Source organism: Cervus elaphus, chromosome 9, assembly GCF_910594005.1.
Source record: "Cervus elaphus chromosome 9, mCerEla1.1, whole genome shotgun sequence".
NCBI classification, from domain to species: Eukaryota; Metazoa; Chordata; class Mammalia; order Artiodactyla; family Cervidae; genus Cervus; species Cervus elaphus.
In genome coordinates, this window is record NC_057823.1 from 17,735,289 (window position 1) to 17,758,877 (window position 23,589).

The window sequence follows — 23,589 nt, forward strand, 5'->3', positions numbered from 1 at the left end:
TCTTGGTGCGGGAGGGGGGGTGCATTTCCTTTATCCAGAACCCTCAACCATCTCCATTTCCTTCTGCTTTCCAGGGATCCTGGCTTTCTTCTTCTTCACTCACCGAATCAGGATCGTGCAGGACACAGCACCACCCCTCAATTATTACTGGGTCCCTATAGCGGTATGAACCTTTGGGGGGTGGGCAGGGGTTGGGGAGAAGGAGATGTCGGGACTCACCTGGCCTCCTCTGACTGGACAGAATGGAAGCAGAGGGGGGGAATGGTTGATTAACTCAGGCCACAAACGTTTATTAAGTCCCAGCCATGGTCCGGGGCTTCCCTGGTGACTCAGCAGTAAAGAATCCACCTGCTGCGCAGGAGTCAAAGGAGATGCAGTTTCGATACCTGGGTCAGGAAGATGCCCTGGTGGAAAGTGTTGGCCGCTCAGTCGTGCCCGACTCTGGGGTCCCATGGCCTACAGTCCACCAGGCTCCTCTGTCCATGGCATTTTCCAGGCAACAATACTGAAGTGGTTTGCCATTTCCTTCTCCAGGGGACCTTTCCAACACAGGGATCGAACTCAGGTCTCTTGCACTGCAGGCAGATTGTTTACCAACTGAGCCAGCATGGAGGCCCCACCCTGGAGGAGGGCATGGCAGCCCACTCCAGTCTTCTTGCCTGGAGAATCCCATGGACAGAGGAGTCTGGTGGGCTACAGTCCATGGGGTCACAAAAAGAGTCAGACATGACTGAAATGGCTTAGCACAACCATGTTCCAGGCATGACCTGGGAGGGCTTCCCTTCAAAGGCCTTACAGTTTAGGAGTAAACAGACATGGGACCTCCCTGGTGGCCCCGCGGAGTGGTTAAGACTCCATGCTGCCAATGCAGGAGGCGTGGGTTCGATTCCTGCTCAGGGAAGTAAGATCCCACATATTCCACATGCCCATGATGATGCAAATTGGATGTATGCTTGCAAAGTTGTACGTGCCAGAAGAAGAATTACAGGGAACCAAGTTTCAGAGCTTGCATAGAGGATGTGGGCAGGTGTGGGAGTCTAGAGGGCTTCCCCATGGAAGTGATGTCATGTCTAAGATCTGAAAGAGATGCAGGCAATATTGTGGCAGAGGGGACAAACACCTGAGGCCCTGAGGCAGGTCTGTGCCAGAACAATGAGCAAATGAGTGTGGTTGGTGTGGAGGGAGTGAAGTGATGAGGAGGTGGAGATCGGGCAGGCAGACGATGGGCTGTGGTTAGGGATTTAGGTCAACGCCCTAAGAGCAGTACAGTATCTGAGTGTAGGACTTGGAGCCCAGTGACCTCGATTTTTATCTTAGTTCTTTGTTTGCTAGTTCTGAGTGACTCTGGGCAAGTTATTTAATCTGCTCACTTTAGTCAATCAGTGTTTATCAAGTACCTACCAAGGCCCTCTGAGTTTCCAGGTTGCTGGAGGATATAATGGGACAGACACAGTCTAGTAGGGGTGTGGGCATTAAAGCTGTCATGCACTAGGGACTTCCCTGGAGGTCCAGAGGTTAAGACTCTGTGCTTCCAATTTAGGGGGCATGAGTTCGATCCTTGCTCAGGAACTAAGATCCCACACCCCTTGTAGTGCGGCCAAAAAAATTAAAAAGAAAAAGAATACTGGCAAAACCTATCATTCCCTAAAAAATGCATAAAATTGCAGCCAAAGGCCTTACGTGAGGGGCTAGCTTATCAGCAGGGAAATGGCATGCTGCTAGCTGGGAAGGGATGAGGTGGTGGGTAGAGGTTGCCCTGGGCAGAAGGGTGGAAACAGCTTGTCTGTCCTTTGCCCAGACGGTGGTCATCGGCTCCTACCTGATTGCCCATGGCTTCTTCAGTGTCTATGGCATGTGTGTGGACACACTTTTCCTCTGTTTCTGTGAGTAACCCCTCACCCCCGACCCTTGCTGGGCCCTGACTCCCTTCTCCCCTCTGGGCAGAACATCTCCCTGCGATGGGGCTACACATCTGCCCACCCGGTGCCCGCGGCCTCCCCAGAGCCTGGCTATCCCTAGGACCCCAGGCTACCCCACCTCCCACCCCCCACAGCTTCTCCCCAGCGTTCAGAGCTGCTGCACCCTCTTGTCCCTTGGTCAGGCTGCAGCTGGGACACTGTCCCTTAGGCCCTCGGCTTTAGAGTTTCTGGCTTTTTGGGGGACATCTGTGGCTGCCACTAACTCTGGTCTCTCCGTCTATTTTTTGGTTTTTTGTTTTCTCTTTTCTCTTCCTCTCCTCCATGCCTGCTGGCTTCCCTGAACCCCCCCGCCTCCCTCATCCCCTCCCTGCCTGACCACCCCGTTTTCCCCCTTGCTGGTTCCTGGGGGAGCCCAGGTGAGGACCTGGAAAGAAATGACGGCTCTCAGGAGCGACCCTACTTCATGTCGCCCGAGCTGAGAGACATCCTGTTGAAGGGGAGTGCGGAGGAGGGGAAGCGGGCGGAAGTCGAGGAGTAGAGAGGGAGGCTGGCTTGTAGATCAGGGCGGGTGCATGCGGGGCTTTCGGGCCTGGGAGTGGGGATCAGCGTGTGTGTGTGTGTGTCCCCCGCCCTGTTCCCACCCCGCTCCAGTCCCCCTCCCTCCAGTCCCAGCACCTCTTGCTTCTTAACCCTCTGAGGCTTCTCTGTGGCCCACCCACCCAATCCCCCGGGGCCCCGCCCGGGGGCTCCCCTCATGCCGCCTGCCCTGGGGCCTCTCTCCGCAGTGGAGGACCTGGAGAGGAATGACGGGACGCCTGAGAGGCCTTACTTCATGTCTCTCACCCTCAAGAAGATCTTGAACAAGACGAACAAGAGGCAGGAGGAGGCCTAGAGTCCCCGCCCCCACCCTCCCTGGAAGTTTCGTGATGGGTGCTGGGCAGCTGGGTCAGAACCCCCAGCCCATCGGGCTGACCTGAAGTCCTGTCACTGCCGCCCCCTTCCTGCCCCACCCATCATCCAGTTACCACCAGGGAACCTGCAGGATTTGGGGCATCGCCTCCCTATGCCAAGGGCCAGTCGGGAGTTTTCTCGGCACCTCCCCCCTCACTACTTTGCACCCCACCAGCCGGGATGAGAGGCCAGGTGGGGCTTCTTAGTATCCGACATGTGAGGGGCCTCTGTGGGCTGCCTTGCGGTTCCTGTCCCCCTCTTATGACAGGACAGTATTTGTGTCTGCAACAGCGGTGGCTGCAACAAGGCCACTGTAACCTGCGTCTGCTCTGGCCAGGATGCCAGAACCCTTTCTCCAGGTTGAACAACTGGCTACTGGCCACTGCAGGCACTTTTTTTTTTTTTAAACCTGGACATGCATTAAAGGGTCTGTTAGCTTTTTCTCTGTCTTCACGGCTGAGATGGGGCCGCTAAAGAATGCTTTCTGATGTCCCCTCCTCAGGTGTTGCTATGTGTCCCCAAGTAGGGGTGTCTCCTGGCCAGGGAGGCAGTAGCTGGGGTGTTGATGGGGTGGAGAAGAGGGAGGTAGGTTGTGGGGGCAGGGAGGCTGGGGGTGGGCTGGTGGGGAGCAGGGAGGAGGTTGGTAATAGCGGCTTAATGGAAACCGGCTGGCTGGCTGAGTCGGGCTGAATTTCCCCTTTTCTCTGCCACTTATTGACACACCTCTCTTTGTAAGAGAGAAAAGAAACTGAATCCACTCAAGGGATGATTTCGAAGAAAGGGGGGATGGGGGGTAGATGCCTTGGGCAAATGGGCACCCCCCACCCCCAGTCTCCTCGCTTTGAGGATCCTTTTGCCAAATGTGTTGAATTCAGGGGAACTGGTGTGCCCGGTCTCCCTTTGCCATATCTCAAGGCCCCCCGATCCGGGATCTGGAGAAACCCCAGCCTGGGGTTTCTGTCTCCTGTGCCTGCCTGCCCCCTTCCCCCATTCTGTCCGCACACCCCTATGTGTAACTGCATTCCAACCACTAATAAAGTGCCTATTGTACAGCGCCTGGGCCTGGAGTGTTTGTGGGGGAGAGTGGGAGGCTGGTGGGGGGAAACCCCAGCTTCAGCCGCCCTGAGATCCTGAGCTGGGGCAACTCTCCAGGGGGAAGGAGGGAGGGCAGGAAGCCCGCTGTCTGCTGGCCTCTGACTGAATTCTACCATGTGGCCGTTCAGGTTTCTCCTGAACAAATACCCCTTACTAGGCTCTGATCCCCAGACTCCAGAAGGCGGCAGTGACCTGCCTAACTCCTCGGCACACTGCCCGGACACGTGCCCCCAGGCAGGCTTTGTCCTGGGCCCAGCACTTGGGCACCACCATCTAGTTTAAGTGGCTTCAGACCTGCCAAGCCGCCCCACCCTGCTTGCTGCTGCCCCCTGGTGCCAGCTGTTACTGTCACCTCTGGGCCAACTGCTCCACCTTGCTAATTTTCTCACCCCAGCGCTGCCTTTTTTGTAAATAGCTACCATTTTTGGAGTACTCCTTATCTGCACACATAGTCCCCACTCATTAAGGCAGGGAAGTTGGGCAACGTCTCTGAAGGTTGCCCAGCAGGAAAGGGGCTGAGAAGTTTGTCTCATTGCCTCAAAGCCCTCAGCTTCTATCCTGTACAGACACTCTCTAGGTTTGCTTGTTCACTTCAATCTTTTGGGTTTATTCCTTTCTTACCGCCATCTCGTTAACCCCGCCTCCAAAATAGCTCCTAAACCTGCTTGTGTGTTAACTTGCTTCAGTCATGTTTGATTCTTTGAGACCCCATGCCTGCCAGATTCCTCAGTCCATGGAATTCTCCAAGCAAGAATACTGGAGTGGATTGTCATGCCCTTCTCCAGGGGATCTTCCCAACCCAGGGATTGAACCTGAGTCTTATGTCTCCTGCATTGGCAGGCAGGTTCCTTACCACTAGTGCCACCTGGAAAGCCCAAACCACCTTACATCTCTCCATATTTTCAGTTCCCAGCCCTCATTATCAACTCATCTGCCCCCATTCCTTCAGTTTCCCCCACAGGCCCAGAAGGGCGCCTGCACACATCTGAGTTCACACCCTTTCTCTGCTCAAGAACCCTCCACGCTTTTACTGAGTGAAAGCCAAAGCAACCCACAGGGCCCTGCCGCATCTGCCCCCTTAATGCGCTCAGGCTGCCCTCATCCAGCCGCCCTGGCCCCAGGGCTTATGCCAGAAACACACACCACCTGGCTCTTTTCACAGCTAGCTCCTTATCCTCCTGCTTTCAGCTCGGGGGTCGCCTCCAGGAAGTTTCCCTGCTCACTGAAAGCTGTCTTAGCAAACTTGTGGATACCAAGGAGGGAAGTGGGCTAGGATGAATTGGGAGATTGGGACTGACAGTGTTACACTTTATTCAGTTTAGTTCAGTCCAGTCCCTCTGTCGTGTTCGACTCTGCGACCCCAAGGTCTGCTACACACCGGGCTTCCTTGTCCATCACCAACTCCCAGAGCTTGCTCAAACTCATGCCCATCGAGTCGGTGATGCCATCCAACCATCTCATCCTCTGTCGTCCCTTTCTCCTGCCTTCAATCTTTCCCAGCATCAGGGTCTTTTACAATGAGTCAGTTCTTTGCATCAGGTGGTCAAAGTATTGGAGCTTCAGTTTCAGTCCTTCCAATGAATATTCAGGATTTATTTCCTTTAGGATTGACTGGTTTGATCTTGCAGTCCAAGGGACTCTCAAGAGTCTTCTCCAACACCACAGTTCAAAAGCATCAATTCTTTGGCACTCAGCTTTCTGTATGGTCCAACTCTCACATCCATACATGACTACTGGAAAAACCATAGCTTTGACTATACAGACCTTTGTTGGCAAAGTGATGTCTCTGCTTTTTAATATGCTGTCTAGGTTGGTCATAGCTTTTCTTTCAAGGAGCAAGCATCTTTTAATTTCATGGTTGCAGTCACCATCTGCAGTGATTCTGGAGCCCAGAGAAATAAAGTCTGTCACTGTTTACATTTTTTCCCTATCTATGTGCCATGAAGTGATAGGACCGGATGCCATGATCTTAGTTTTCCGAATGCTGAGTTTAAAGCCAACTTTTTCACTCTCCCCTTTCACTTTCATCAAGAGGCTTTTTAGTTCTTCTTCACTTTCTGCCATAAGGGTGGTGTCATCTGCTTATGAGGTTATTGATATTTTTCCTAGCAATCTTGATTCCAGCTTGTGATTCATCCAGCACTGCATTTTGCATGATGTACTGTCCGTACAAGTTAAATAAGCAGGGTGACAATATACAGCCTTGACATACTCCTTTTCCAATTTGGAACCAGTCTGTTGTTCCATGTCTGGTTCTAACTGTTGGTTCTTGACCTGCATACAGATTCCTCAGGAGGCAGGTCAGGTGGTCTGGTATTTCCATCTCTTGAAGAATTTTCCAGTTTGTTGTGACCCACATAGCCAAAGGCTTTGGCGTAGTCAATAAAGCAGTAGATGTTTTTCTGGCACTCTCGTGCTTTTTTGATGATCCCTGTTTAGCACAGGGAACTCTGCTCTATGCTCTGTGGTGACTTAAATGGGAAGGAAATCTAAACAAGATATATATATACACTTATATACGTACATAACCTCAGATACACAGATAACACTACCCTAGTGGCAGAAATCAAGAGGAACTAAAGAGCCTCTTGATGAAGGTGAAAGAGGAGAGTGAAACAGCTGGCTTAAAACTCAACATTCAAAAAAAAAAAAAAAAACACTCAACATTCAAAAAACTAAGATCATGGCGTCTGGTCCCATTACTTGATGGCAAATGGTGGGAAAAAATGGAAACAGGTACAAACTTTATTTTCTTGGGCTCCAAAATCACTGCAGATGGTGACTTTAGCCATGAAATTAAAAGATGCTTGCTCCCTGGAAGAAAAGCTATGACAAACCCAGATATCCTATTAAAAAGCAGAGACATCACTTTGCCGACAAGGTCTATATAGTCAAAGCTATGGTTTTTCCAGTAGTCGTGTACCTGAGAGTTGGACCATAAAGGTTGAGTGCTCAAGAACTGATGCTCTCAAACTGTGGTTACAGAGATTCTTGAAAGCCACTTGGAATGCAAGGAGATCAAACCAGTCAATGCTAAAGGAAACCAACCCTGAAGATTCATTGGAGGTATTGACGCTGAAGTTCCAATACTTTGACCACCTGATGCGAAGAACTGACTCATTGGAAAAGACCCTAACGCTGGGAAAGATTGAAGGCGGGAGAAAAGGACGACAGAGGATGAGATGGTTGGATGGCATCACCGACTCGATGGGCATGAGTTTGAGCAAGCTCTGGGAGACAGTGAAGGACAGGGAAGCCTGGTGTGATGCAGTTGATGGGGTTGCAAAGAGTCGGACACGACCAAGCGACTGAACAATACATATGTATGCACATATCACCCTACTGTACAGCAGAAAGTAACACAACACTGTAAAGCAACTGCCGCTGCTTAGTCTCTAAGTTGTGTCTGACTCCTCTGTCCACGGGATTTCCCAGGCAAGAATACTGGAGTGGGTTGCCATTTTCCTTCTCCAGATCTTCCCCACCCAGGTACCGAATCTAAGTCTCCTGCACTGACAGGTGGATTATTCACCACTGAGCCAGCAGGGAAGCCTAGTCATGATCTGATCTGCCCCTATATCAAAGAGATTTAATAGGGGCTGCTTTAGAAGAATGAGATACTCAAAAGCCAGTTTTTCAGAAATGTAATCTTGGGAATACCCTGCCTCGCATGAGTAGTTAGGATTCAGTGTTTTCATTGATGGGGGTCCGGGTTCGATCCCTAGTGAGGGAACTAAAACCCTGCAAGCTGAGTGACTTGGCCAAAAAAGAAAATGTAACCTAGGGATCCTTCCAAGAGAGGTCTAAGGACTTGAGAGTCAGAAAACTAGAACTCTTCCTCGTTCTGCCACTTGGTAGCGCTGTTAGCTTGGTCAAGTTGCCCTACTTCTCTGCATCTTCCCTCAAGTGTCATACAGACGCATAGCTGATCTCTAACTTCTGGCTAAAGCCAAGTTAACAGCTCTATTGTTATGGTGCTCAGGAACAATCTAAGCTTATTTTAGCTAATTATGTATGAACACATGCCCCATTAATTTAACCAAAGCTTTCTTCAACCTTAAGCTTTATTTAAAAAAGATCTCCAAGTTGGGGTGAGGTGGGGAAGGCAAAATGCTGAATGCCTATCGTTTATGTGAAAAACGCTAATAAAAATAAATAAAACATCTCTGTTAAATACACCAATAAACTTTAGTGGTTGCCAAGGAGTGTGTCAGGAAGAGGTAAACGACTCCGTTTTCTTACATTCTTTTGCACATTTGACATTTTGTATCATGTGAATTGGTTTAAGACCTAAGTGTAAATAACAATGAAAAGTAATGGGTACAGCATGCATTCATTCTGTAATCATATTTTTACACCTTACATTTTTAACAATAACTATCATTTTGGGGCATTTGTTCTGCGCAAATAATTGTACCAGGTGCTTCTAAGAAAAATCATCACCATTTTGAAGATAACCATACGAAGGTCCAGGGACGTGTACTATTCTTGGTCACACCCGGAGACTCGAACTTCGGGCTACCCTGGATCTTGCCTTCTGAATAAACTAGCTGCTCCATCCTTACGTTTTTGTAAGGACGATCCAAAATTAGGGCATTAAGTCTTAAACTTCTCGCCTTCTCCAGGAAATTTTTTGAACCACTCCTTGTTCCAAATATCAGCAGTGTCTGAAGCAGGGCCTCGCACAAATCAACCTCAATTAACTACGCCTGTTGAGCGCTAGATTGACCCCGACACTGAAGGGAAGCGGGGTTTAGCTTAGGTACATTGTACAACAGGGATCTCACAAAGCGCTCGGGAGAAGTCAACGACACCAGGCTTGTAAAGAAAAGGCGCTGGGTCCCGGATAACTTTACTTATGAGGCCCAAGATGTGGTTGGCCGAGCAACCGTTGCAGCCCCTGCTCTCCCACTAAAGACCGGGAAGCCTCCAGTCCGGTCTTTTTCTGGACAGGGCGTCAGTTTGTCCATCTGCGAACAGGGGACTGGAAGATCCCGACCGACTCGGCTTTGCTCTTCGGAGGCTCGACAATCCGGCTGGGCGCTACATAGGATAAAGTTTTAACACCAAAGACCCGAGGTGTTCGCTGGGACCAGTCTAGGGACAGCAACGAGGAGCTCGGGCCGGCCGTTGCTCGCACACGCACCTCGAGTCTGCTCGGCCTCTCGTGAAGATGCGGACAGTGTGGAGAAAGTTTCGCCGGAACGCCTCGGTTGGAAACCATGAAACTGCTACCGAGACTCACCCACTACGAGGATGCTGACGCGCCTGCCTCTAAGGGTCGTTTCCGCCAACGTACTTCGAGTGTAAGATGGCGTCCGCGCAGGCGCGTAAACTAGCAGCGGCAGGAGGCTCCGCCCCTCAACCTGCATCACCTGGTAATGGCTTATCAAAAACCGCCATTGAAAAAAGAGCGCCGATATTGTCACATGACTCAGGTCTACCAATAAGACAAGGGAAAGGACCAAAAGTTCTTGTCACGTGGCCAAGGAGAACTCAGAATTTGCCACTGTCACATGATCAAGCAGAGGCGTGGAAAGGGGCGGGGAACCGTTCCGGCTGCACGTAACAGCTACGTTTCTGACACGTGACTAGGGCCCGCCTCCATATCTCTCTTTGTCCCTCCTTCCCTTTCCGGCTGGGCCTGCGTCGAGCGGCAACGCAGCGGCGAAGGGGCGGGGCTCCGGCCGGTCACGTGCTCCCGCACCTCCCCGGCGCGCGCCCGCCCGCTCGCCCCCGGCCCCGGCTCCTCCTCCTCCTCTTCTCGCCATTGCAGTTGGACTCAGCAGCCCGGTGCGCACCGCGTGGCTTTTGGGGGGAGACCCCGGTGGGCTCTGGCAGGAGGGCGGCGGCCGCGGTCGGAGAACGGGACGCGGACGAGGTAAGCGTCAATGTGGCGGCGGCCGGGCCCGCTCCCGCCTCTCCTCCTACCCCCCGTCAGTCCTCTCACTCAGCGCGGGCTCCGCTAAGGAGTAGCCGTGGCATGGCCTGAGGCGCCCCGCACTCCCCGCCTCCGCCGGGTCCTTTCGTCCCGGCGCCTGGCTCATTCCTCCCTTGTCAGCCTCGCTCCCGCGTTCGGCCGTTACTCTCCCCCATTGTGCCGAGGAAACAAAATGGCGGCGGCGGCGGCGAGGGCCCGGTGCGCGCGCATCCGCCCCCCCTCGCGGCCCCTCGGCCGTCGGCGGCGCCTCTCGCGGGGGGTGCGCGCGCACCGGGCCCCCGGCCGCCGCCTCCCCCGGGCCGGGCTTTGTCTGTTGCGGCGCACGCGCGCACGTGCCTGGAGCACACACCCCCTCCGGCCCGGAGCATCCTGACCCGCGATGCAGGGACGACCCCCCTTCCACCTCTCCTTCTCTTTGTCCCAGTCCCGCCCCGAGTTCCAGGAGGGTCCCAGGTTCCCGAGGCGGGAAACATGTCCTCCTTTGTCCTTACGTGGGGCAGAGAGGCAAACCCCTTCCCTGGAACCCCATACTTAGGTGGATTGCAGGGAAAGCTGCTTGGGGTCCTCAAATCTCTGGCTAGCCAGCCCTCCCCTAGATTAGGAACCAAATCTAGCGGAGGATTTACGCTTTCTCTCTCCAGGCGATTCGTTGATGTTGGCCTTTTTTTTCCCAGACTGTTTAGGACGTGCATTCTCTCCCAAAACTGATCTGGTGCGAAATTTGAGTGTCCTGTGATCTGTAAAATTGGGACCGAAGCATGAGAGCTTGAAGCCCGTTTCTGTCTTACTTTCTGAAGTAGTTGAGGGACAGACTCCTGGGGTTGCTCTTGAGTTTCTGTCCTGTAATACTGCACTTGGGGGGGATTATTCGGGGTGTGCAGTCATCTGCATGCTCTCCCCCAGTTATTGTCTAAAAGAGTAAGCCATCTCTTAACATTTCCAGAACTGCTTGAAAGTTGCTTGGGATTCTGCCTAGGGGACTTGATTGATCAGCAAGGAAGCATCAATTAACTTTTAATGGACTCAGGTATTCCAGGGATTCTGACTCTTTTGTTATTGCTTAGGATTGTGATCTCTAAAATGAGTGGTTTGGTGGCATATTTGGAATCCGTGGGAGAACACAAGGTGCTACCTAAGTTGGTTCTCAAAATTTAGGACTTACTCTTTCCCTCAAGTATCTGTGGTTGGGAATCTCCTCAGGTTGCTCCCAGCAGCTGCCACTACGCTTTGTGTGTGGTCTCGTGGGATGTGGCTACAGCAGCCGCTCAGACTGTGAATGAACTGTGGGAACCAGCAGCTCATTCACAGCTGGAATAGCGGTGGAAAAGCCCCAGGGCACGGGCAAGTGCTTCTGTTCAGACAGTAGTCCTGAGTTGTTTCTTGGCCATGTGGACAGCTCTTGGTCCCTGGCTTTGTGAATAGAATCTCTGCAGACCTTAGCGCTGTCTGAGTTGATTGGAGGCTGGCAATTACTGCCAGAGGTGGCCTTGCCAACACTGAACACTGATTTATCAGAGGCTCCCTACCCTGCTGGAACTTGGGCCAGCCTGGGAATCGCCCTCTCTCTGGAGTGGAGTGGTACCTAACCCTTTGCAGTTTTTGTTTCCTTTTCCTGATTGGACTTGTCTAGTGCCTGTAGGGGAAAATTCCTTTATCTTCTTCCAGGGTACTTGAGGAGATGCCCATATTATTGGGAGTGAGAAATCTAAGACTGTCTTTTGTTTTTCTTAAATTTTTCTTATTAAAAAAACTAACATTGGCAAGAGTGGCTGGTAATATTAATATTTTGATGTCACAAATATGGTGTCATGCTCCCCTGGGTAAGTTCACCAGGTAGGGACAAGTGGGGTGAGTCACTGATGAAGAAAGAGCCGTCTCCAAGTCACATAAGCCTCTTCTCTTTGAGTAAATATAGGCGGCATCTTGTCTGTCTTTGGGCTTTAGCAGGATGTGAGAGTTGGAAATGTTCTTGCTTTTGAGAAAGACTTTAGAAGTTTTCTTTGGGCAGAGGCAGCTCCTTCTTAACTTTTCTCATCTTTCTCCCCAGTTCCTCCAGATTTCACCTTTTACATCTTAGAAGAATGATTCTTTTCCCCCAGAAACTTGGGTTTTTATGTCCTTGGACTTGCCCACGTGCTACATTTTGTCATCAAGTTGCTTTTAACTGTGTGCAGTTCTGAAAGATGTGTAAAATGTCACCTATCTAGTATTAGCAGATGTGGCCCACAAAACGGTGATAATTTTATTTGAATATTGCTTTCATTGAATCTTCTGAAGAATTAGATTTTCTAAGCTTTGTATATTGGCATCTTTTTATTTTAGCAAAGACCTGGGCAAGAAAGATTTGATTTCTGCTTCCAACAGAAGGATTTAGAATTAAAGACAGTTGGTGATATGACGGAGTTTTACTGATGTCTCAGCAGTAAGAATCCACCTGCAGTGCAGGAGACGCGGGTCGGATCCCTGGGTGGGAAAGATCCTCTGAAGGAGGAAATGGCAGCCCACTCTGGTATTCTTGCCTGGAGAATCCCATGAATAGAGGAGCATGGCGGGTTACAGTCTATGGGGTACAAAGAGTCAGGACTTAGCAACTAAATAACAAGTGACTCTACAGGAGTCTACACACTGTTGGTTAGTGAAATGGGCTCAGGGTCCTAAAAGAGACAAGGCTGGCTTTAGTGTCTTGCCCAGCATTTGACAGTTTTTGGCTGAAACAAGCAGCTCCCCTCTTTGTCACTTAGGGCAGTTTGGTGCTGCCTCCATAGTGCTAGCACCACAGAAATAATAGTGAATGCAGGGTGGCATGTGTTTGTTGTGGAGCCTTGTGAGTGTGCTGACTTTTTAAAATGAGTTGGTTCTTGCCACCTTATGTTCTGCTAAATCCCTGTGAGATTTTTCCTAGACATCACTTGATAGGTGATCCTGTTACAAATTACAATGGGAAATTCAGCCAGACTTTTCATTAGCTGTTTTCAGATGTTTTGTGAAATAGTGTCTAGTTGAAATTTAATTTTTTTTCTTACCTCACTGAATGTCTGTAGTGAAGAAATTGAAAATGTAGCTACTAGTTTTAATGGGGAAATGAGTTTACTGACCAATGACTTTTTTTGTCTGTATATGATCACAAAGGATCATTTAGTTACAAAGTTGAATGTGTGTCCCTTAGTTGAGTGTGTAAATTTGCTCCAGATTTTTTTTTTTTTTTAGTAATCTTAGATGATTCATGAGAAATGGTGTTATTGGCAGTTTGAGGGTCAGGGTAATTTTCCTTGAAAACAGCCATTCATATTATTTCCATTAGGATTGTAGTTCATGCTCAAGGATAAGGTCTTATTGGAATAATATTCCAGGCCACTTGGCTTTTTTGCTGCTTTCTTTTGAACTGATTTCTTCCTCTTATCAGAGTGTACATGAGGTATGTGTATGTCTAAAAGATGAATGTTGCAAGTTGGGCTTGCTTTTCCATGATACATGTAGAGTTTTTGCAGGTTAATAATCGTTACTATGTATTCATAATTCCAAAAGAAACTTTAAATTTCCCTAATAACGGAAATGGCCAGCCTGGCTCCATGGCTTATAGTGGCACTTAATGTTTATAATAACCAAGAATTGGAACCCACCCAGTTGCCCTTTTGTGGGTGAATGGTTCCTTATCATGGAATACTATGTGGCAGTAAAAAAGAACAAGCTGTCAGTACACACACAACTTGGATGAATCTTGAGGCAGTCATTGCATGAGATAAGTCCATCCTAAAAGGCCGTAAGCTCTACAATTCCATTTATATAACATTTTTGGAATGCCAAGATTACAGAAACCTTCAGTGGATTAGTGGTTGCTAGGGGTTAAGCATGGGTGGGGGGCGGTTGGCCATACACAGTGTGTTCACTGTTACACAGTGAGCGTGACTAAACATGGTCAACAGGAGTGGTCCTCGTGACAGCGGCAGTCTGTGACTTATGTCAGCATCAGTGTTACGATTGTGATAGTGCTCCAGCTCTGGCAAGATGCTGCCATCGGGGGAAACTGAGTGGAGAACATGGGAGATGGTTCTGTTCTTAGAGCTGCATAAGAAGCTACAAAATGAAAAGTTTTGTTTAAAAAAGAAACTCTTGGGACTTCCTTGATGGTCCAGTGGCTGGGACTGTGCTTCCACTGCAGGGGGCACAGATTCGATCCCTGTTCAGAGAACTAGCTCTCACATGCCACAGCTAAGACCCTGGGGCAGCCAAATAAAATATTTTAAAAAAGAAACCCTTACCCATTAAAATAATTCACACTCTGCATGTTATGTTGATATTTAACATCCTTTGAGACGCAGTTATTTTTTTATTTTTCCTCTATTAGAAACTAGTTTTAAAAAATCTGAGACTTTCCCCATGGGGACACGTGGGAAAGTTGTCTCTGTTTTCCCCCTCAGATTTCTAACATGACTGACTTTGCTGCCTGAAGGGCATGTTGCAAAGAAAGTTTGATAATCCCCACTTAGAATCCTGTTAAACCTTTTTGCTGTGACATTATGTCTTCTCATAGGCAGATTTTAAAAAATATTTCTATTGGTTCATCCAAGAGTAGCTGAAATAACTCCTTCAGCATCTTGCATTTGTAGTTTTAGAGCTGAAGGGCTTCCCAGGTGGCACTGGTGGTAAAGAGTCCACCTGTCAATGCAGGAGAGAAGAGTTAGATCACTGGGTTGGAAAGGTCCCCTGGAGGAGGAAATGGATACCCGCTACAGTCCATGGGGTGGCAGAGTCAGAATTGACTAAGCAACTGACGGAATTGACAACAACTGGTAGGGCATTTTCCCACCTTGCCTCCTGTAATCCTGTTGTTTGAGAATGGGAGGTGTAGGTGGTGTTTCAATCTCATTTTTGACCCAATTCTGAAAAGATAAAGGGATTTGTTGAAGATTCCACAGTGGCCAGATTGGAAAACCCAAGTGGGCACAAACCTGGGCTTGTGTTTTTAAGACCTTCGGGTGTTCCACAGTGTCACTGGGCCTGGAGGCCTAGGTCTTACAGACCAGTTAAGAGTTCCAGAAACATTTTGGGAAACAACCTGCATCTGCCAGTTAAAACCTTTTTTAATCAGTTACGCATTGCCATCACCACCATTTTATAAGCAAAAGGGATGTTTTAACACTGAACATATAGAAAGAAAATAAGATTAAAGGACATGCCTTTAAATGGAAAATGTTTGTGAGATTTCTTTGCCAGTCTAGTGGTTAAGACTCCCAGTCCATTGCAAGGGGCATGGGTTCAGTCCCTGGTTGGGGAACTAAGATCCTGAATGCCATGTTACACTGCCAAAGAGAGAAAATGTTTGAGAAAAATATTTACTCCTAATTTCATACCTCCCTCCTGCGCTGTGCTCAGTCATGGCCAACTCTGCGACCCCATGGACTGTAGCCTGCCTGCTAGGCTTCTCTGTCCATGGAATTTTCCAGGCAAGAATCCTGGAGTGGATTGTTATTTCCTACTCCATTATACCTCCCTGTGGACCAGCAAAAACACGTTGCAGACAGAGCTGGAACCATCGCACTGGATTCAGGGTTTGTCTTGAATTTAAAAATTCTCAGAGTGGCATCTGTAATCAGATTTTAGATTGGCCTCTTCTGGCCGGGTTGCTTTGTTCAATAAGTTATTTTCCGTATGTCCCTGTAATAGTTTTTTAAGGAGTCACTGAAAAGTTGCATGTGTATATTATTTCACTTCCAGTGTAGGATTATATCTCCAGAGGTCCGGGAACCAGCAGTTGAGTTGGGTCCTGTGTCTTTCAAAACCTAATTAGGTCTCTTTAAGAGGAGTATCTAGAGAAGGAAATGGCAACCCAATCCACTACTCTTGCCTGGAGAATTCCATGGACAGAGGAGCGGGACAGGCTGTAGTTCATGGAATCACAAAGAGTAGGACACAACTGTGCAACTAACTTAACTTTCAAGAGGAGTATCTAGTTCCAGACCACTCCCCAGAGTGACCAGGACTCTAGTTTTGTGAAATACCCTGGATGGCGGTGAGGGGGTGCGGTTTACTCTGCAAGATAGGTGGGGGCCATACCTGTTAGGGTGTTGTCACCACACCTGTTCATTCAGTTCTACAAATGTTTGTTGATTCACACATGCTGACTTGGGCACATTTCTTTCCCAACTGCCAGCATCATCATTGGGATATCCCAACTAGTGAGAGGTCAGAAAGATGGTCATCTCACTGCAGGTTGTGGTTTAAACCTCTATAACTCTGCATGCTGTTGGGTGGGCTGCTTTTGAGAACAAAAAAAAGAAACCTGATCGCTGTGTGTTAGAACATCCCAAACCACACAGGTAGTTTAAGATCCTGATTCTTCGCTCTTTGCTCATTCCTTTCTTGGATTTCTTTTCAGAGAACCTGGGGGCTGGTAAAAATCAGGCTTCACTTGGACCCGGTTTGAATTCTGACTGAAGTGGCAAGAGCAGTTCAAAGCCTGTCTTTAAATTTAGATTGTCAGGGGGCAGTGGAGTGTTGCTTATGGGTGGGTGTTGTGGTCTTCTTGACAGCACAATTTTGAAAAGGAGAGATGGATTCTCTGGTATTCAGGACCAGAGCAGCTGGCTTCCGATAGGCTGATTTGGATGACAGATCTGGGTTCACACAGAGACAAGTGAGGCCCGGTTTGTTGTTCAGCAAAAAAGCATTGACTCCAGTTTTTGTTTTTTTTTGTTTTTTTTCCCACAATAAACACAACATATTTATAGACTTTTGAAAGAACTCTTTCAGGATTTCTGTGGCATTCTAGTGGTTAAGAATTCATTTTGTCATACATTGATATGAATCAAAAAGAGAAATAAAAAAAAAAAAGAATTCACTTCTGGGAGCATGGCTTCCATTCCTTGTTGGGGAACTAAGACTCCCCACATGCTGCTGCTGCTGCTGCTAAGTCACTTCAGTCGTGTCCGACCCTGTGGGACCCCATAGACGGCAGCCCACCAGGCTCCCCTGTCCCTGGGATTCTCCAGGCAAGAACACTGGAGTGGGTTGCCATTGCCTTCTCCATCCAGTTTTTTTTTTTTTTTTTTTTCTATTTATTTAAATATTTTTGCCTACGCCTTGTGGTTTATGGGATCTTGGTTCCCCTACCAGGCCTTGAACCCAGGCCCTCAGTGGTAAAAGCACAGAGTCCTCATCACTGGACCACCAGGGAATTCCCGCCTCCAGTTTTTAAATGTAGTCCAGAATAGGTAGTCTTAGTCGCTTTGTCCCCCTGAATCAGGAGGTATTGCCACTAAGCTGTGGCCTAAAGGGGGAGGCCCGGGGATGAAAGGATCACAGATGGTCCAAGAGTGGCGATCACAGCTGGCCTCAACCCAGTGAGTCTCTTTATGGGTCCTTTCTTGGGCTTACCTCGCAAGGAACGCAGCTACTGGAGCAGAGGCACGGACATGCTCTGAGTTTGAGCGGTGAAGACAGTGGATGGAAACCTCCCTGCAGTATGTTTGCTGAATACAGGAGCATTCGGGGTTGGCCAGATGTCCTTGGGGGCTGATGTTCTACACAGTGACTGTCTTGTTCTCCAGTGGTCCAAGGGTGGTTTTCTCTCCGGGCTGTCTCGATTCATCAGGTAGCATTTTTCGAAGAGATCCCCTGAATCAACTCGGGTGAACCTTGGTCCCTTCGGATGAGGGAGTTGGGCTGTGGATGTCTCCAGTGGTGTCAAATAAGTATCATTGTGGACTCACGTGTACTGTTCCCATGCTGAATCTGTTTTAGTCATATACTTGTAACATTTTCTTAGAAGATTCAAACATACAGAAAAAGATGACACTACTTTACAGTCAGCGCTTGCCTGTTTGTACGCCCGAGTTCTCCTTTGACTTCAGCTGTGTTTCACGCTTCTCTCCTTCTCTATTCTCGTCTTTCAGCCACTTTATTTTCATTGAAATAGAGCTGATGTGTGTGAGCACATTTGCTCAGTCCTGCCCAACTCTTTGTGACCCTGTGGACTATAGCCCGCCAGACTCCTCTGTCCGTGGGATTTCCAGGCAAAGATACTAGAGTGGGTTGCCATCAAGTGGGGATCTTCCCAACTGAGGGATCTTCCCAACTGAGGGATCAACTCTGTGTCTTCTGCATTGGCAGGTGGATGCTTTACTACTGCGCTACTTGGGAAGCCCTAGAGTTAACAGTATCTATTTTTATGATACTTTTCAAGGTAGCAGAAAGTTGTAGTCTTTGCTCTAGATATTAACTGGAGTCCAGTATTTATTTAGTTTTTTGGTTTTTTTTTCTTTTGAGGTAAATGCACAGATCTTGCATATACCATTCAGTGGATTTTGGTCAGTGCATATCCCCCACAATATTATCAAGGTGCAGACAGTGACCACCACCCCAGAAAGCTCCTGGCACCCTTTCCAGGTGTCCCTGCCACCATCCCATGGAGGCGATTGCAGATTAGTTTGGTTTTTCTGCTGCGTTGGAGGACTTCATACAGGCCTTTTTTTGTTTTTGGTACTCGGTTGCCTCAAATATAGCTAGGGGGAGCCCTCACAAGTCAGCTCCTTTGTCCTTTGGACGTGCCAGCAGTAATCACTGAGCACTTCCTTCCCTTTATTTTCTTTTTTTTTCCCAACTCTTATTTTTTGACCATGCGACACAGCATGTGGGATGTTAGTTCCCCTACCAGGGATCAAACCTGCGCCTCCTGCTTTGAAAGCGCAGTCTTAACCACTGGACCACCAGGAAAGTCTCTTCCTGGCTTTCTGATACTGCATTTTGACCCAGGCTCACCCACCGTGGTTCTGCATCAGGTGCTGAATCAACTACTACTTCTGGGAGCTCCTTTTAGAAGATCTTAGACATATCAGTCCTACAAAGCCCTTAATAAAAAGGTCTTTGGCCCCTGGACTCTTGGTTTAAACCCTCTGTTACTTTTAAGCCTCTGTATCTGATATCTCTGGTGGAGGAAGACTAAGATGAAGAAGTGGTAAGTATAGAGAAGTGATGCATTGGCTTCTGGCACCATGTTGGATTTGGAGGGAAGGCATTTGTCCTTTAGAGTGGCCAGGTCCACAGGAACGGGGGACTTGCCTACTGTGTTCATCACTGTCCCAGCCTCTGGCTCAGGGCCTGGTCCAGGGGAGGTGCACACAGAATTCTTCTGACTAAGTCAGTGCAGTTGTAAACATCATCCTTCTTTATCAAGTTGATGAAGTTTCAGTGTAGATTTGGCCAGGACTGGTGACTGTTTACTGTGGGCTCCTCATCAGTCAGCTGTCATTTCCGACGGCCTGCTTCTTGTCGGTTTATATTTTCTGAGATTTGGTTTACATTTTAGATGACCTGCCATGGCTGCACTTTTGTAAGAATTCTTCAGTTTGCTATGCACTTAAAAAAGAACTATTAAGGAAATTTTCAGACACGCACAGTGATCCCCATTTTGCCCATCTCCATCTTCAAAAGGTATTAATGTTTTCCAGTGTTGGTTTGTCCTGTTCCCTTCTCCACTCCCCACCTCACCCCTAAATTTTATTTTATTTTTTTTAATATTTATTTCTATTTGACTGCTCCGGGTCTCAGTTGCAGCGTGCGAACTCTTAGTTGTGGCATGTGGGATCTAGATCCCTGACCAGCGATTGAACCCAGGCCCCCTGCATTGGGAGTGCAGGGTTTTACCTCCTGGATCACCAGGGAAGTCCCTCACTGAAGTATTTTGAAACAAGCAAAAACCAGGCGTGTAGTTTAAGCCATAAATTTATCTTTAATGTGTATGTGAGGTAAAGAAGTTCTTTTCAGACACAGCCATAGTGTCATTCATTCCTTATGCAGGATGTGCTTTTGCATGTGCTTATTATTAGCCCCCACAACAACCTGATGAGGTACTTCTTGTCTGTAGTAGTAGTCAGTTCTTTTTTTTTTTTTTTGAGGGTTTGTGGGATTTGTGCTCCATGCTTTCCACAGGCCAACTCATCTAATTTTCACATTCCCCTTGAAGAGGTAGAGGGGTAGGTTCCATGTTGCAGGTTGAAGGAAGCTCCAAGAAACTTGAAGGCCACACAGGTAGTGGCAAAAGCTCCCCCTTGGTGACTACTGAGTGGCTTACCAAGGGCTCAGGCACAGCCAGGGCTGAGCCCAGGGACTTGTGGTCCTCTTCCTTCCCTCCCTCCCCTGTCAGGAAGCATTGGACCCCATATGTCCTTTTGCCTGACTCTGCAGGAGTATCACTTCTCATTCTACCCTTAGATTTTCAGGTTTTAGTTGGCAGCCCCTAAGTTTTCAATGACATAGTTAGCTAGTCCTAAAGCATTATGGGAAATTCTCTTTGGGGCTAGTCCTGTCAGAGTTTATCCTTGAAGTGAATGCCTTTCTGAGATGAACCTGCTGCGCTGGCTGGTAACAACCGGTGTGGATGGAAGGGGCTAGCTGTTATGTGGTTGGAGGGAATGGGTGGAGTCAATCTGTTGCCTACTCTGCTGATGGGGCTTTTTGGGTTGTTTACTCATTTGGAAGATTTCAGTGTGGACCAGACTGTTTGCACAGAGTGGGAATTGAGTAGGTTGTAGTCAGCATGTTATTTAGAGTCGAAAATTGTAATTATAGCTACGTTTGTCTTGGAGACTTGTGTTGTCCTTTGCAGTTGTCTCAACCACTCCAGAGCTGCACGCTGGGGGTGGCCACGTCCCCTCTGGTGCTTCAGAAGGTTCTTGCCGCGCCAGTTCACAGCAGCCATCTGGGGCCCTCTGTTTCCTGCTCTTGTTCCATGTCTTCATGACCCTCAAGGGTCAGAGCTCACTCCTTCCTTCCTTCTCTTTTCCTTCTCCAAACATCAAGATTTTGCTGAACATTTTAACCCATACCACTTGGGGGAGGCTTGGTAATAGGTTTATTTGTAAAACTTGGCATACTTCATATGGAGAAATGTTGAAAGGAGATTTTTTAAAAAGTAAAAATCATCTTGAATGTGGGCCTGAAGTCAAACATGGCTTCTAGAAACCAGCTGTTTTCATTTTTGGGGAGTTTTATAATTAGTTGTTTGTACCTTGGGTTAGTGATTACTTGGAAATAGAGATGTGTCCTGCTGTGTTAACAGAGTCCTTCCTGAGGCAGCACCGCTTTCCACCTGCGAGATTATCTGACTGCTCAGACTCCTCCGCCGATGAAATACATGAAACTAAAAAAGATTTTCTGATCTTATAGATAGTTGAAGTATTGATAACACCAAGGAAATCTGTCACAATTTGAAAAGATAAGCAAAAATTTGATTTCCAGACACTACAGATAAAGAGAAGTAAAAATGGTAAGAAATTTATTTGGTTAATCATAGATACTGTTTCTTCATTCACTTACAAAAATATTTGTGGTGTTGCCCCAAAGCATTTGATTCTTTTTTTTTTCCTGAAGTATAGCTGACTTACAGTATATTAGTTTTAGGTGTACAAGAGTCATTTCATATTTGTGTATGTTATATTCCATATAAAGTTATCATAGAATATTGGCTACATTCCCTATTGTCCTTTTAATTTATTTTATATGTGGTAATTTGTACCTCTCAATCGCCTTCACCTGTCTTGCCTCCCCAAAGCATTTGGTTTTATAATCATTTTTCATTAGACTCTTTGAAGTAGTGTAACAGTTCTAGTAATAGAGAAATGTATAATGTGCCCCCTTCTTCCCGTGGCCTAGAGAAAGCACGACTGTTATGTTTGGTTCTCCTTCTCAGATCTTCAGGTGTGTTCATATAGTCTTCCTTTCATGTGCGTAATTGTGAGCTGTACAACTGAACAGATAAGTGTCAAGCTGCTTGGTCTCTTTACATAGTTTTTAACTAAGTTTTCACATTTCCAGCGTCCAGTGCGAATTTTTGTGAATGATGATCGCCATGTGATGGCAAAGCACTCTTCCGTTTACCCAACACAAGAGGAGCTGGAGGCAGTCCAGAACATGGTGTCCCACACAGAGCGGGCTCTCAAAGCTGTGTCGGACTGGATCGATGAGCAGGAGAAAGGCAGCAGCGACCATGCCGAGTCTGAGAATGTGGATGTGCCTGCGGAAGACGAGGGAAAAGAAGGGGCTGGGTAGGTTGGCTTTGTAGGGTTTTTTCTTATTTCTAGGGAGACTGGCCAGTGCAGGGTTGAGCCTCTCCTTTTTCTAAGAAACTCCAGCCTTTCCGGGGCCCCTGGGTTCTGGCCAGCCTGCACCTCACTGGGCCTGTGTTGCGCTGTTCTCAGGGAGCAGAAGACAGAGCACATGACCAGAACCCTGAGGGGAGTGATGCGTGTTGGCCTCGTGGCAAAGGGCCTTCTGCTCAAGGGGGACTTGGACTTGGAGCTGGTGCTGCTGTGTAAGGAGAAGCCCACAACCGCCCTCCTGGACAAGGTGGCTGACAACCTGGCCATCCAGCTCACTGTGAGTGTGCCTGCTTCCACTGGGGACGCAGGGTGGTCGGGGGCACACATGGCCAACTGCACTGTGCGCCGGGAGGCGTGTGCACACCCGGCCTGGCCCCTGCTGTTCCCACGTTTCTGTAGCTGCCCGGCAGCCAGGCCAGGCTGGGGGCCCACTGTGTACCAGGTGGCATTGGGCATGACCGTCACATCCAGACTCCAGCAATGGATGGATGGGCGGGTGGCTGCAAAGGATATTCCTCCTTAATGCAAACCTGGACTTCAAAAAAGTTGTTTTAACCGATTTATTTACCTCACTACAGAAGTACTATATAGATAGTAACTTCTGGCATTTCTTGAGCATTGACTGAACCAGGCCCTAGGCCAGACAAGCTCTGCACACATATCATTTCATCATGACTGAGGTGGGGCTTGATCATCTTAAGTACTCTAGTAGATTTGACTGGTGCGGGGAGCTCAGTAACTGACCCCATGTCCCTGGCTGGTGAGGTGTCTGGGCTTTGGAATGTCTGTGTGTCGCTGCCCCTCGGTGCCTCCTGGGGACACTACCCTGGATTCAGCCACAGGTTAAGAAAAGAAGAAAGTAGAAATTCTCATCCTGTAGATACACTGTTCATTTTCCCATGTAAATCTTGTTCTGTCACGTGTGACTGATCCCTCAGGATTCAGGACAGAGGTCAGAATTGAAATGAGCAGCTAATGCAGTGTGGAAAGGCTTCGGGGGACTGTTGAAAGGGAAGGCAGCCCTGAACTTTTGTTTTAGTGGTAATTTTTTAAGTTGGTTTCCATCTTTGTCTGTTAAAAAGTATATTAAGTGTAGGAAATTAAGTTGACGTAAATGTTTCTAAAGGAAAGACCATTTTCATAGAGTGTTTATAGAGAGATATAAAGAAAGGTGTTTGTTTTTTTTACCCCCGTTTTTCTCTTTTGGCCATACCACACGGCAGGCAGGATCTTAGTTCCCCTACCAAGGATCGAGCCTGTGCCCCCTGCATTGAAAGTGTGGAGTCTCTACTACCAGGGAAGTCCCAAGAAAGTATATTTTTATCATGTAGATGAGTGATTTTTGACTGGGGTACATTTTGAACCCCGGGGGACATGGAGTGAGTTTAGAGGTAGTTTAAGTTATCTTAGCAGAGTAGGTGTGGCGCTATTGGCATCTGTAGGTAGAGGCTGGAGAGGCTTTCCGAGGTCCTCCAGTGCACAGGACGGCCCCGCCACTGTGAGTGATCTGACTGGCGCGTCTAATAATGCTGAGGTGGAGAAAAGTCAGCTTGGGTCCTCTACAATGCCTTTATTCTCCCCAAAACTT

At 48.1% G+C, this 23,589-nt stretch overlaps 2 protein-coding genes across 10 annotated transcripts in view; both read left to right on the forward strand.

Annotated features, from left to right (window-relative positions):
- SLC44A2 (solute carrier family 44 member 2) overlaps positions 1-3,925 on the forward strand; it is a 31,779-nt gene extending 27,854 nt beyond the window's left edge. For 2 of the 4 annotated variants that reach the window (XM_043911502.1, XM_043911501.1), the window contains exons 20-22: positions 75-163; positions 1,799-1,883; positions 2,336-3,925. In XM_043911502.1, coding sequence (XP_043767437.1) covers positions 75-163; positions 1,799-1,883; positions 2,336-2,457 — 296 coding nt within the window. In that variant the 3' untranslated portion in view covers positions 2,458-3,925. The remainder of the gene's footprint in view (positions 1-74; positions 164-1,798; positions 1,884-2,335) is intronic. The other 2 variants (XM_043911504.1, XM_043911503.1) reach the window with 1 other exon arrangement.
- Positions 3,926-9,661: 5,736 nt separating this feature from the next.
- The window catches only part of ILF3 (interleukin enhancer binding factor 3), a 30,294-nt gene continuing 16,366 nt past the window's right edge, over positions 9,662-23,589 (forward strand). For 4 of the 6 annotated variants that reach the window (XM_043911505.1, XM_043911507.1, XM_043911510.1 and 1 more), the window contains exons 1-4: positions 9,665-9,846; positions 21,070-21,169; positions 21,718-21,947; positions 22,101-22,278. In XM_043911505.1, the coding sequence (XP_043767440.1) occupies positions 21,167-21,169; positions 21,718-21,947; positions 22,101-22,278 (411 nt within the window). In that variant the 5' untranslated portion in view covers positions 9,665-9,846; positions 21,070-21,166. Of the gene's footprint in view, positions 9,847-20,962; positions 21,170-21,717; positions 21,948-22,100; positions 22,279-23,589 lie in introns of all 6 variants that reach the window. The other 2 variants (XM_043911509.1, XM_043911506.1) reach the window with 2 other exon arrangements.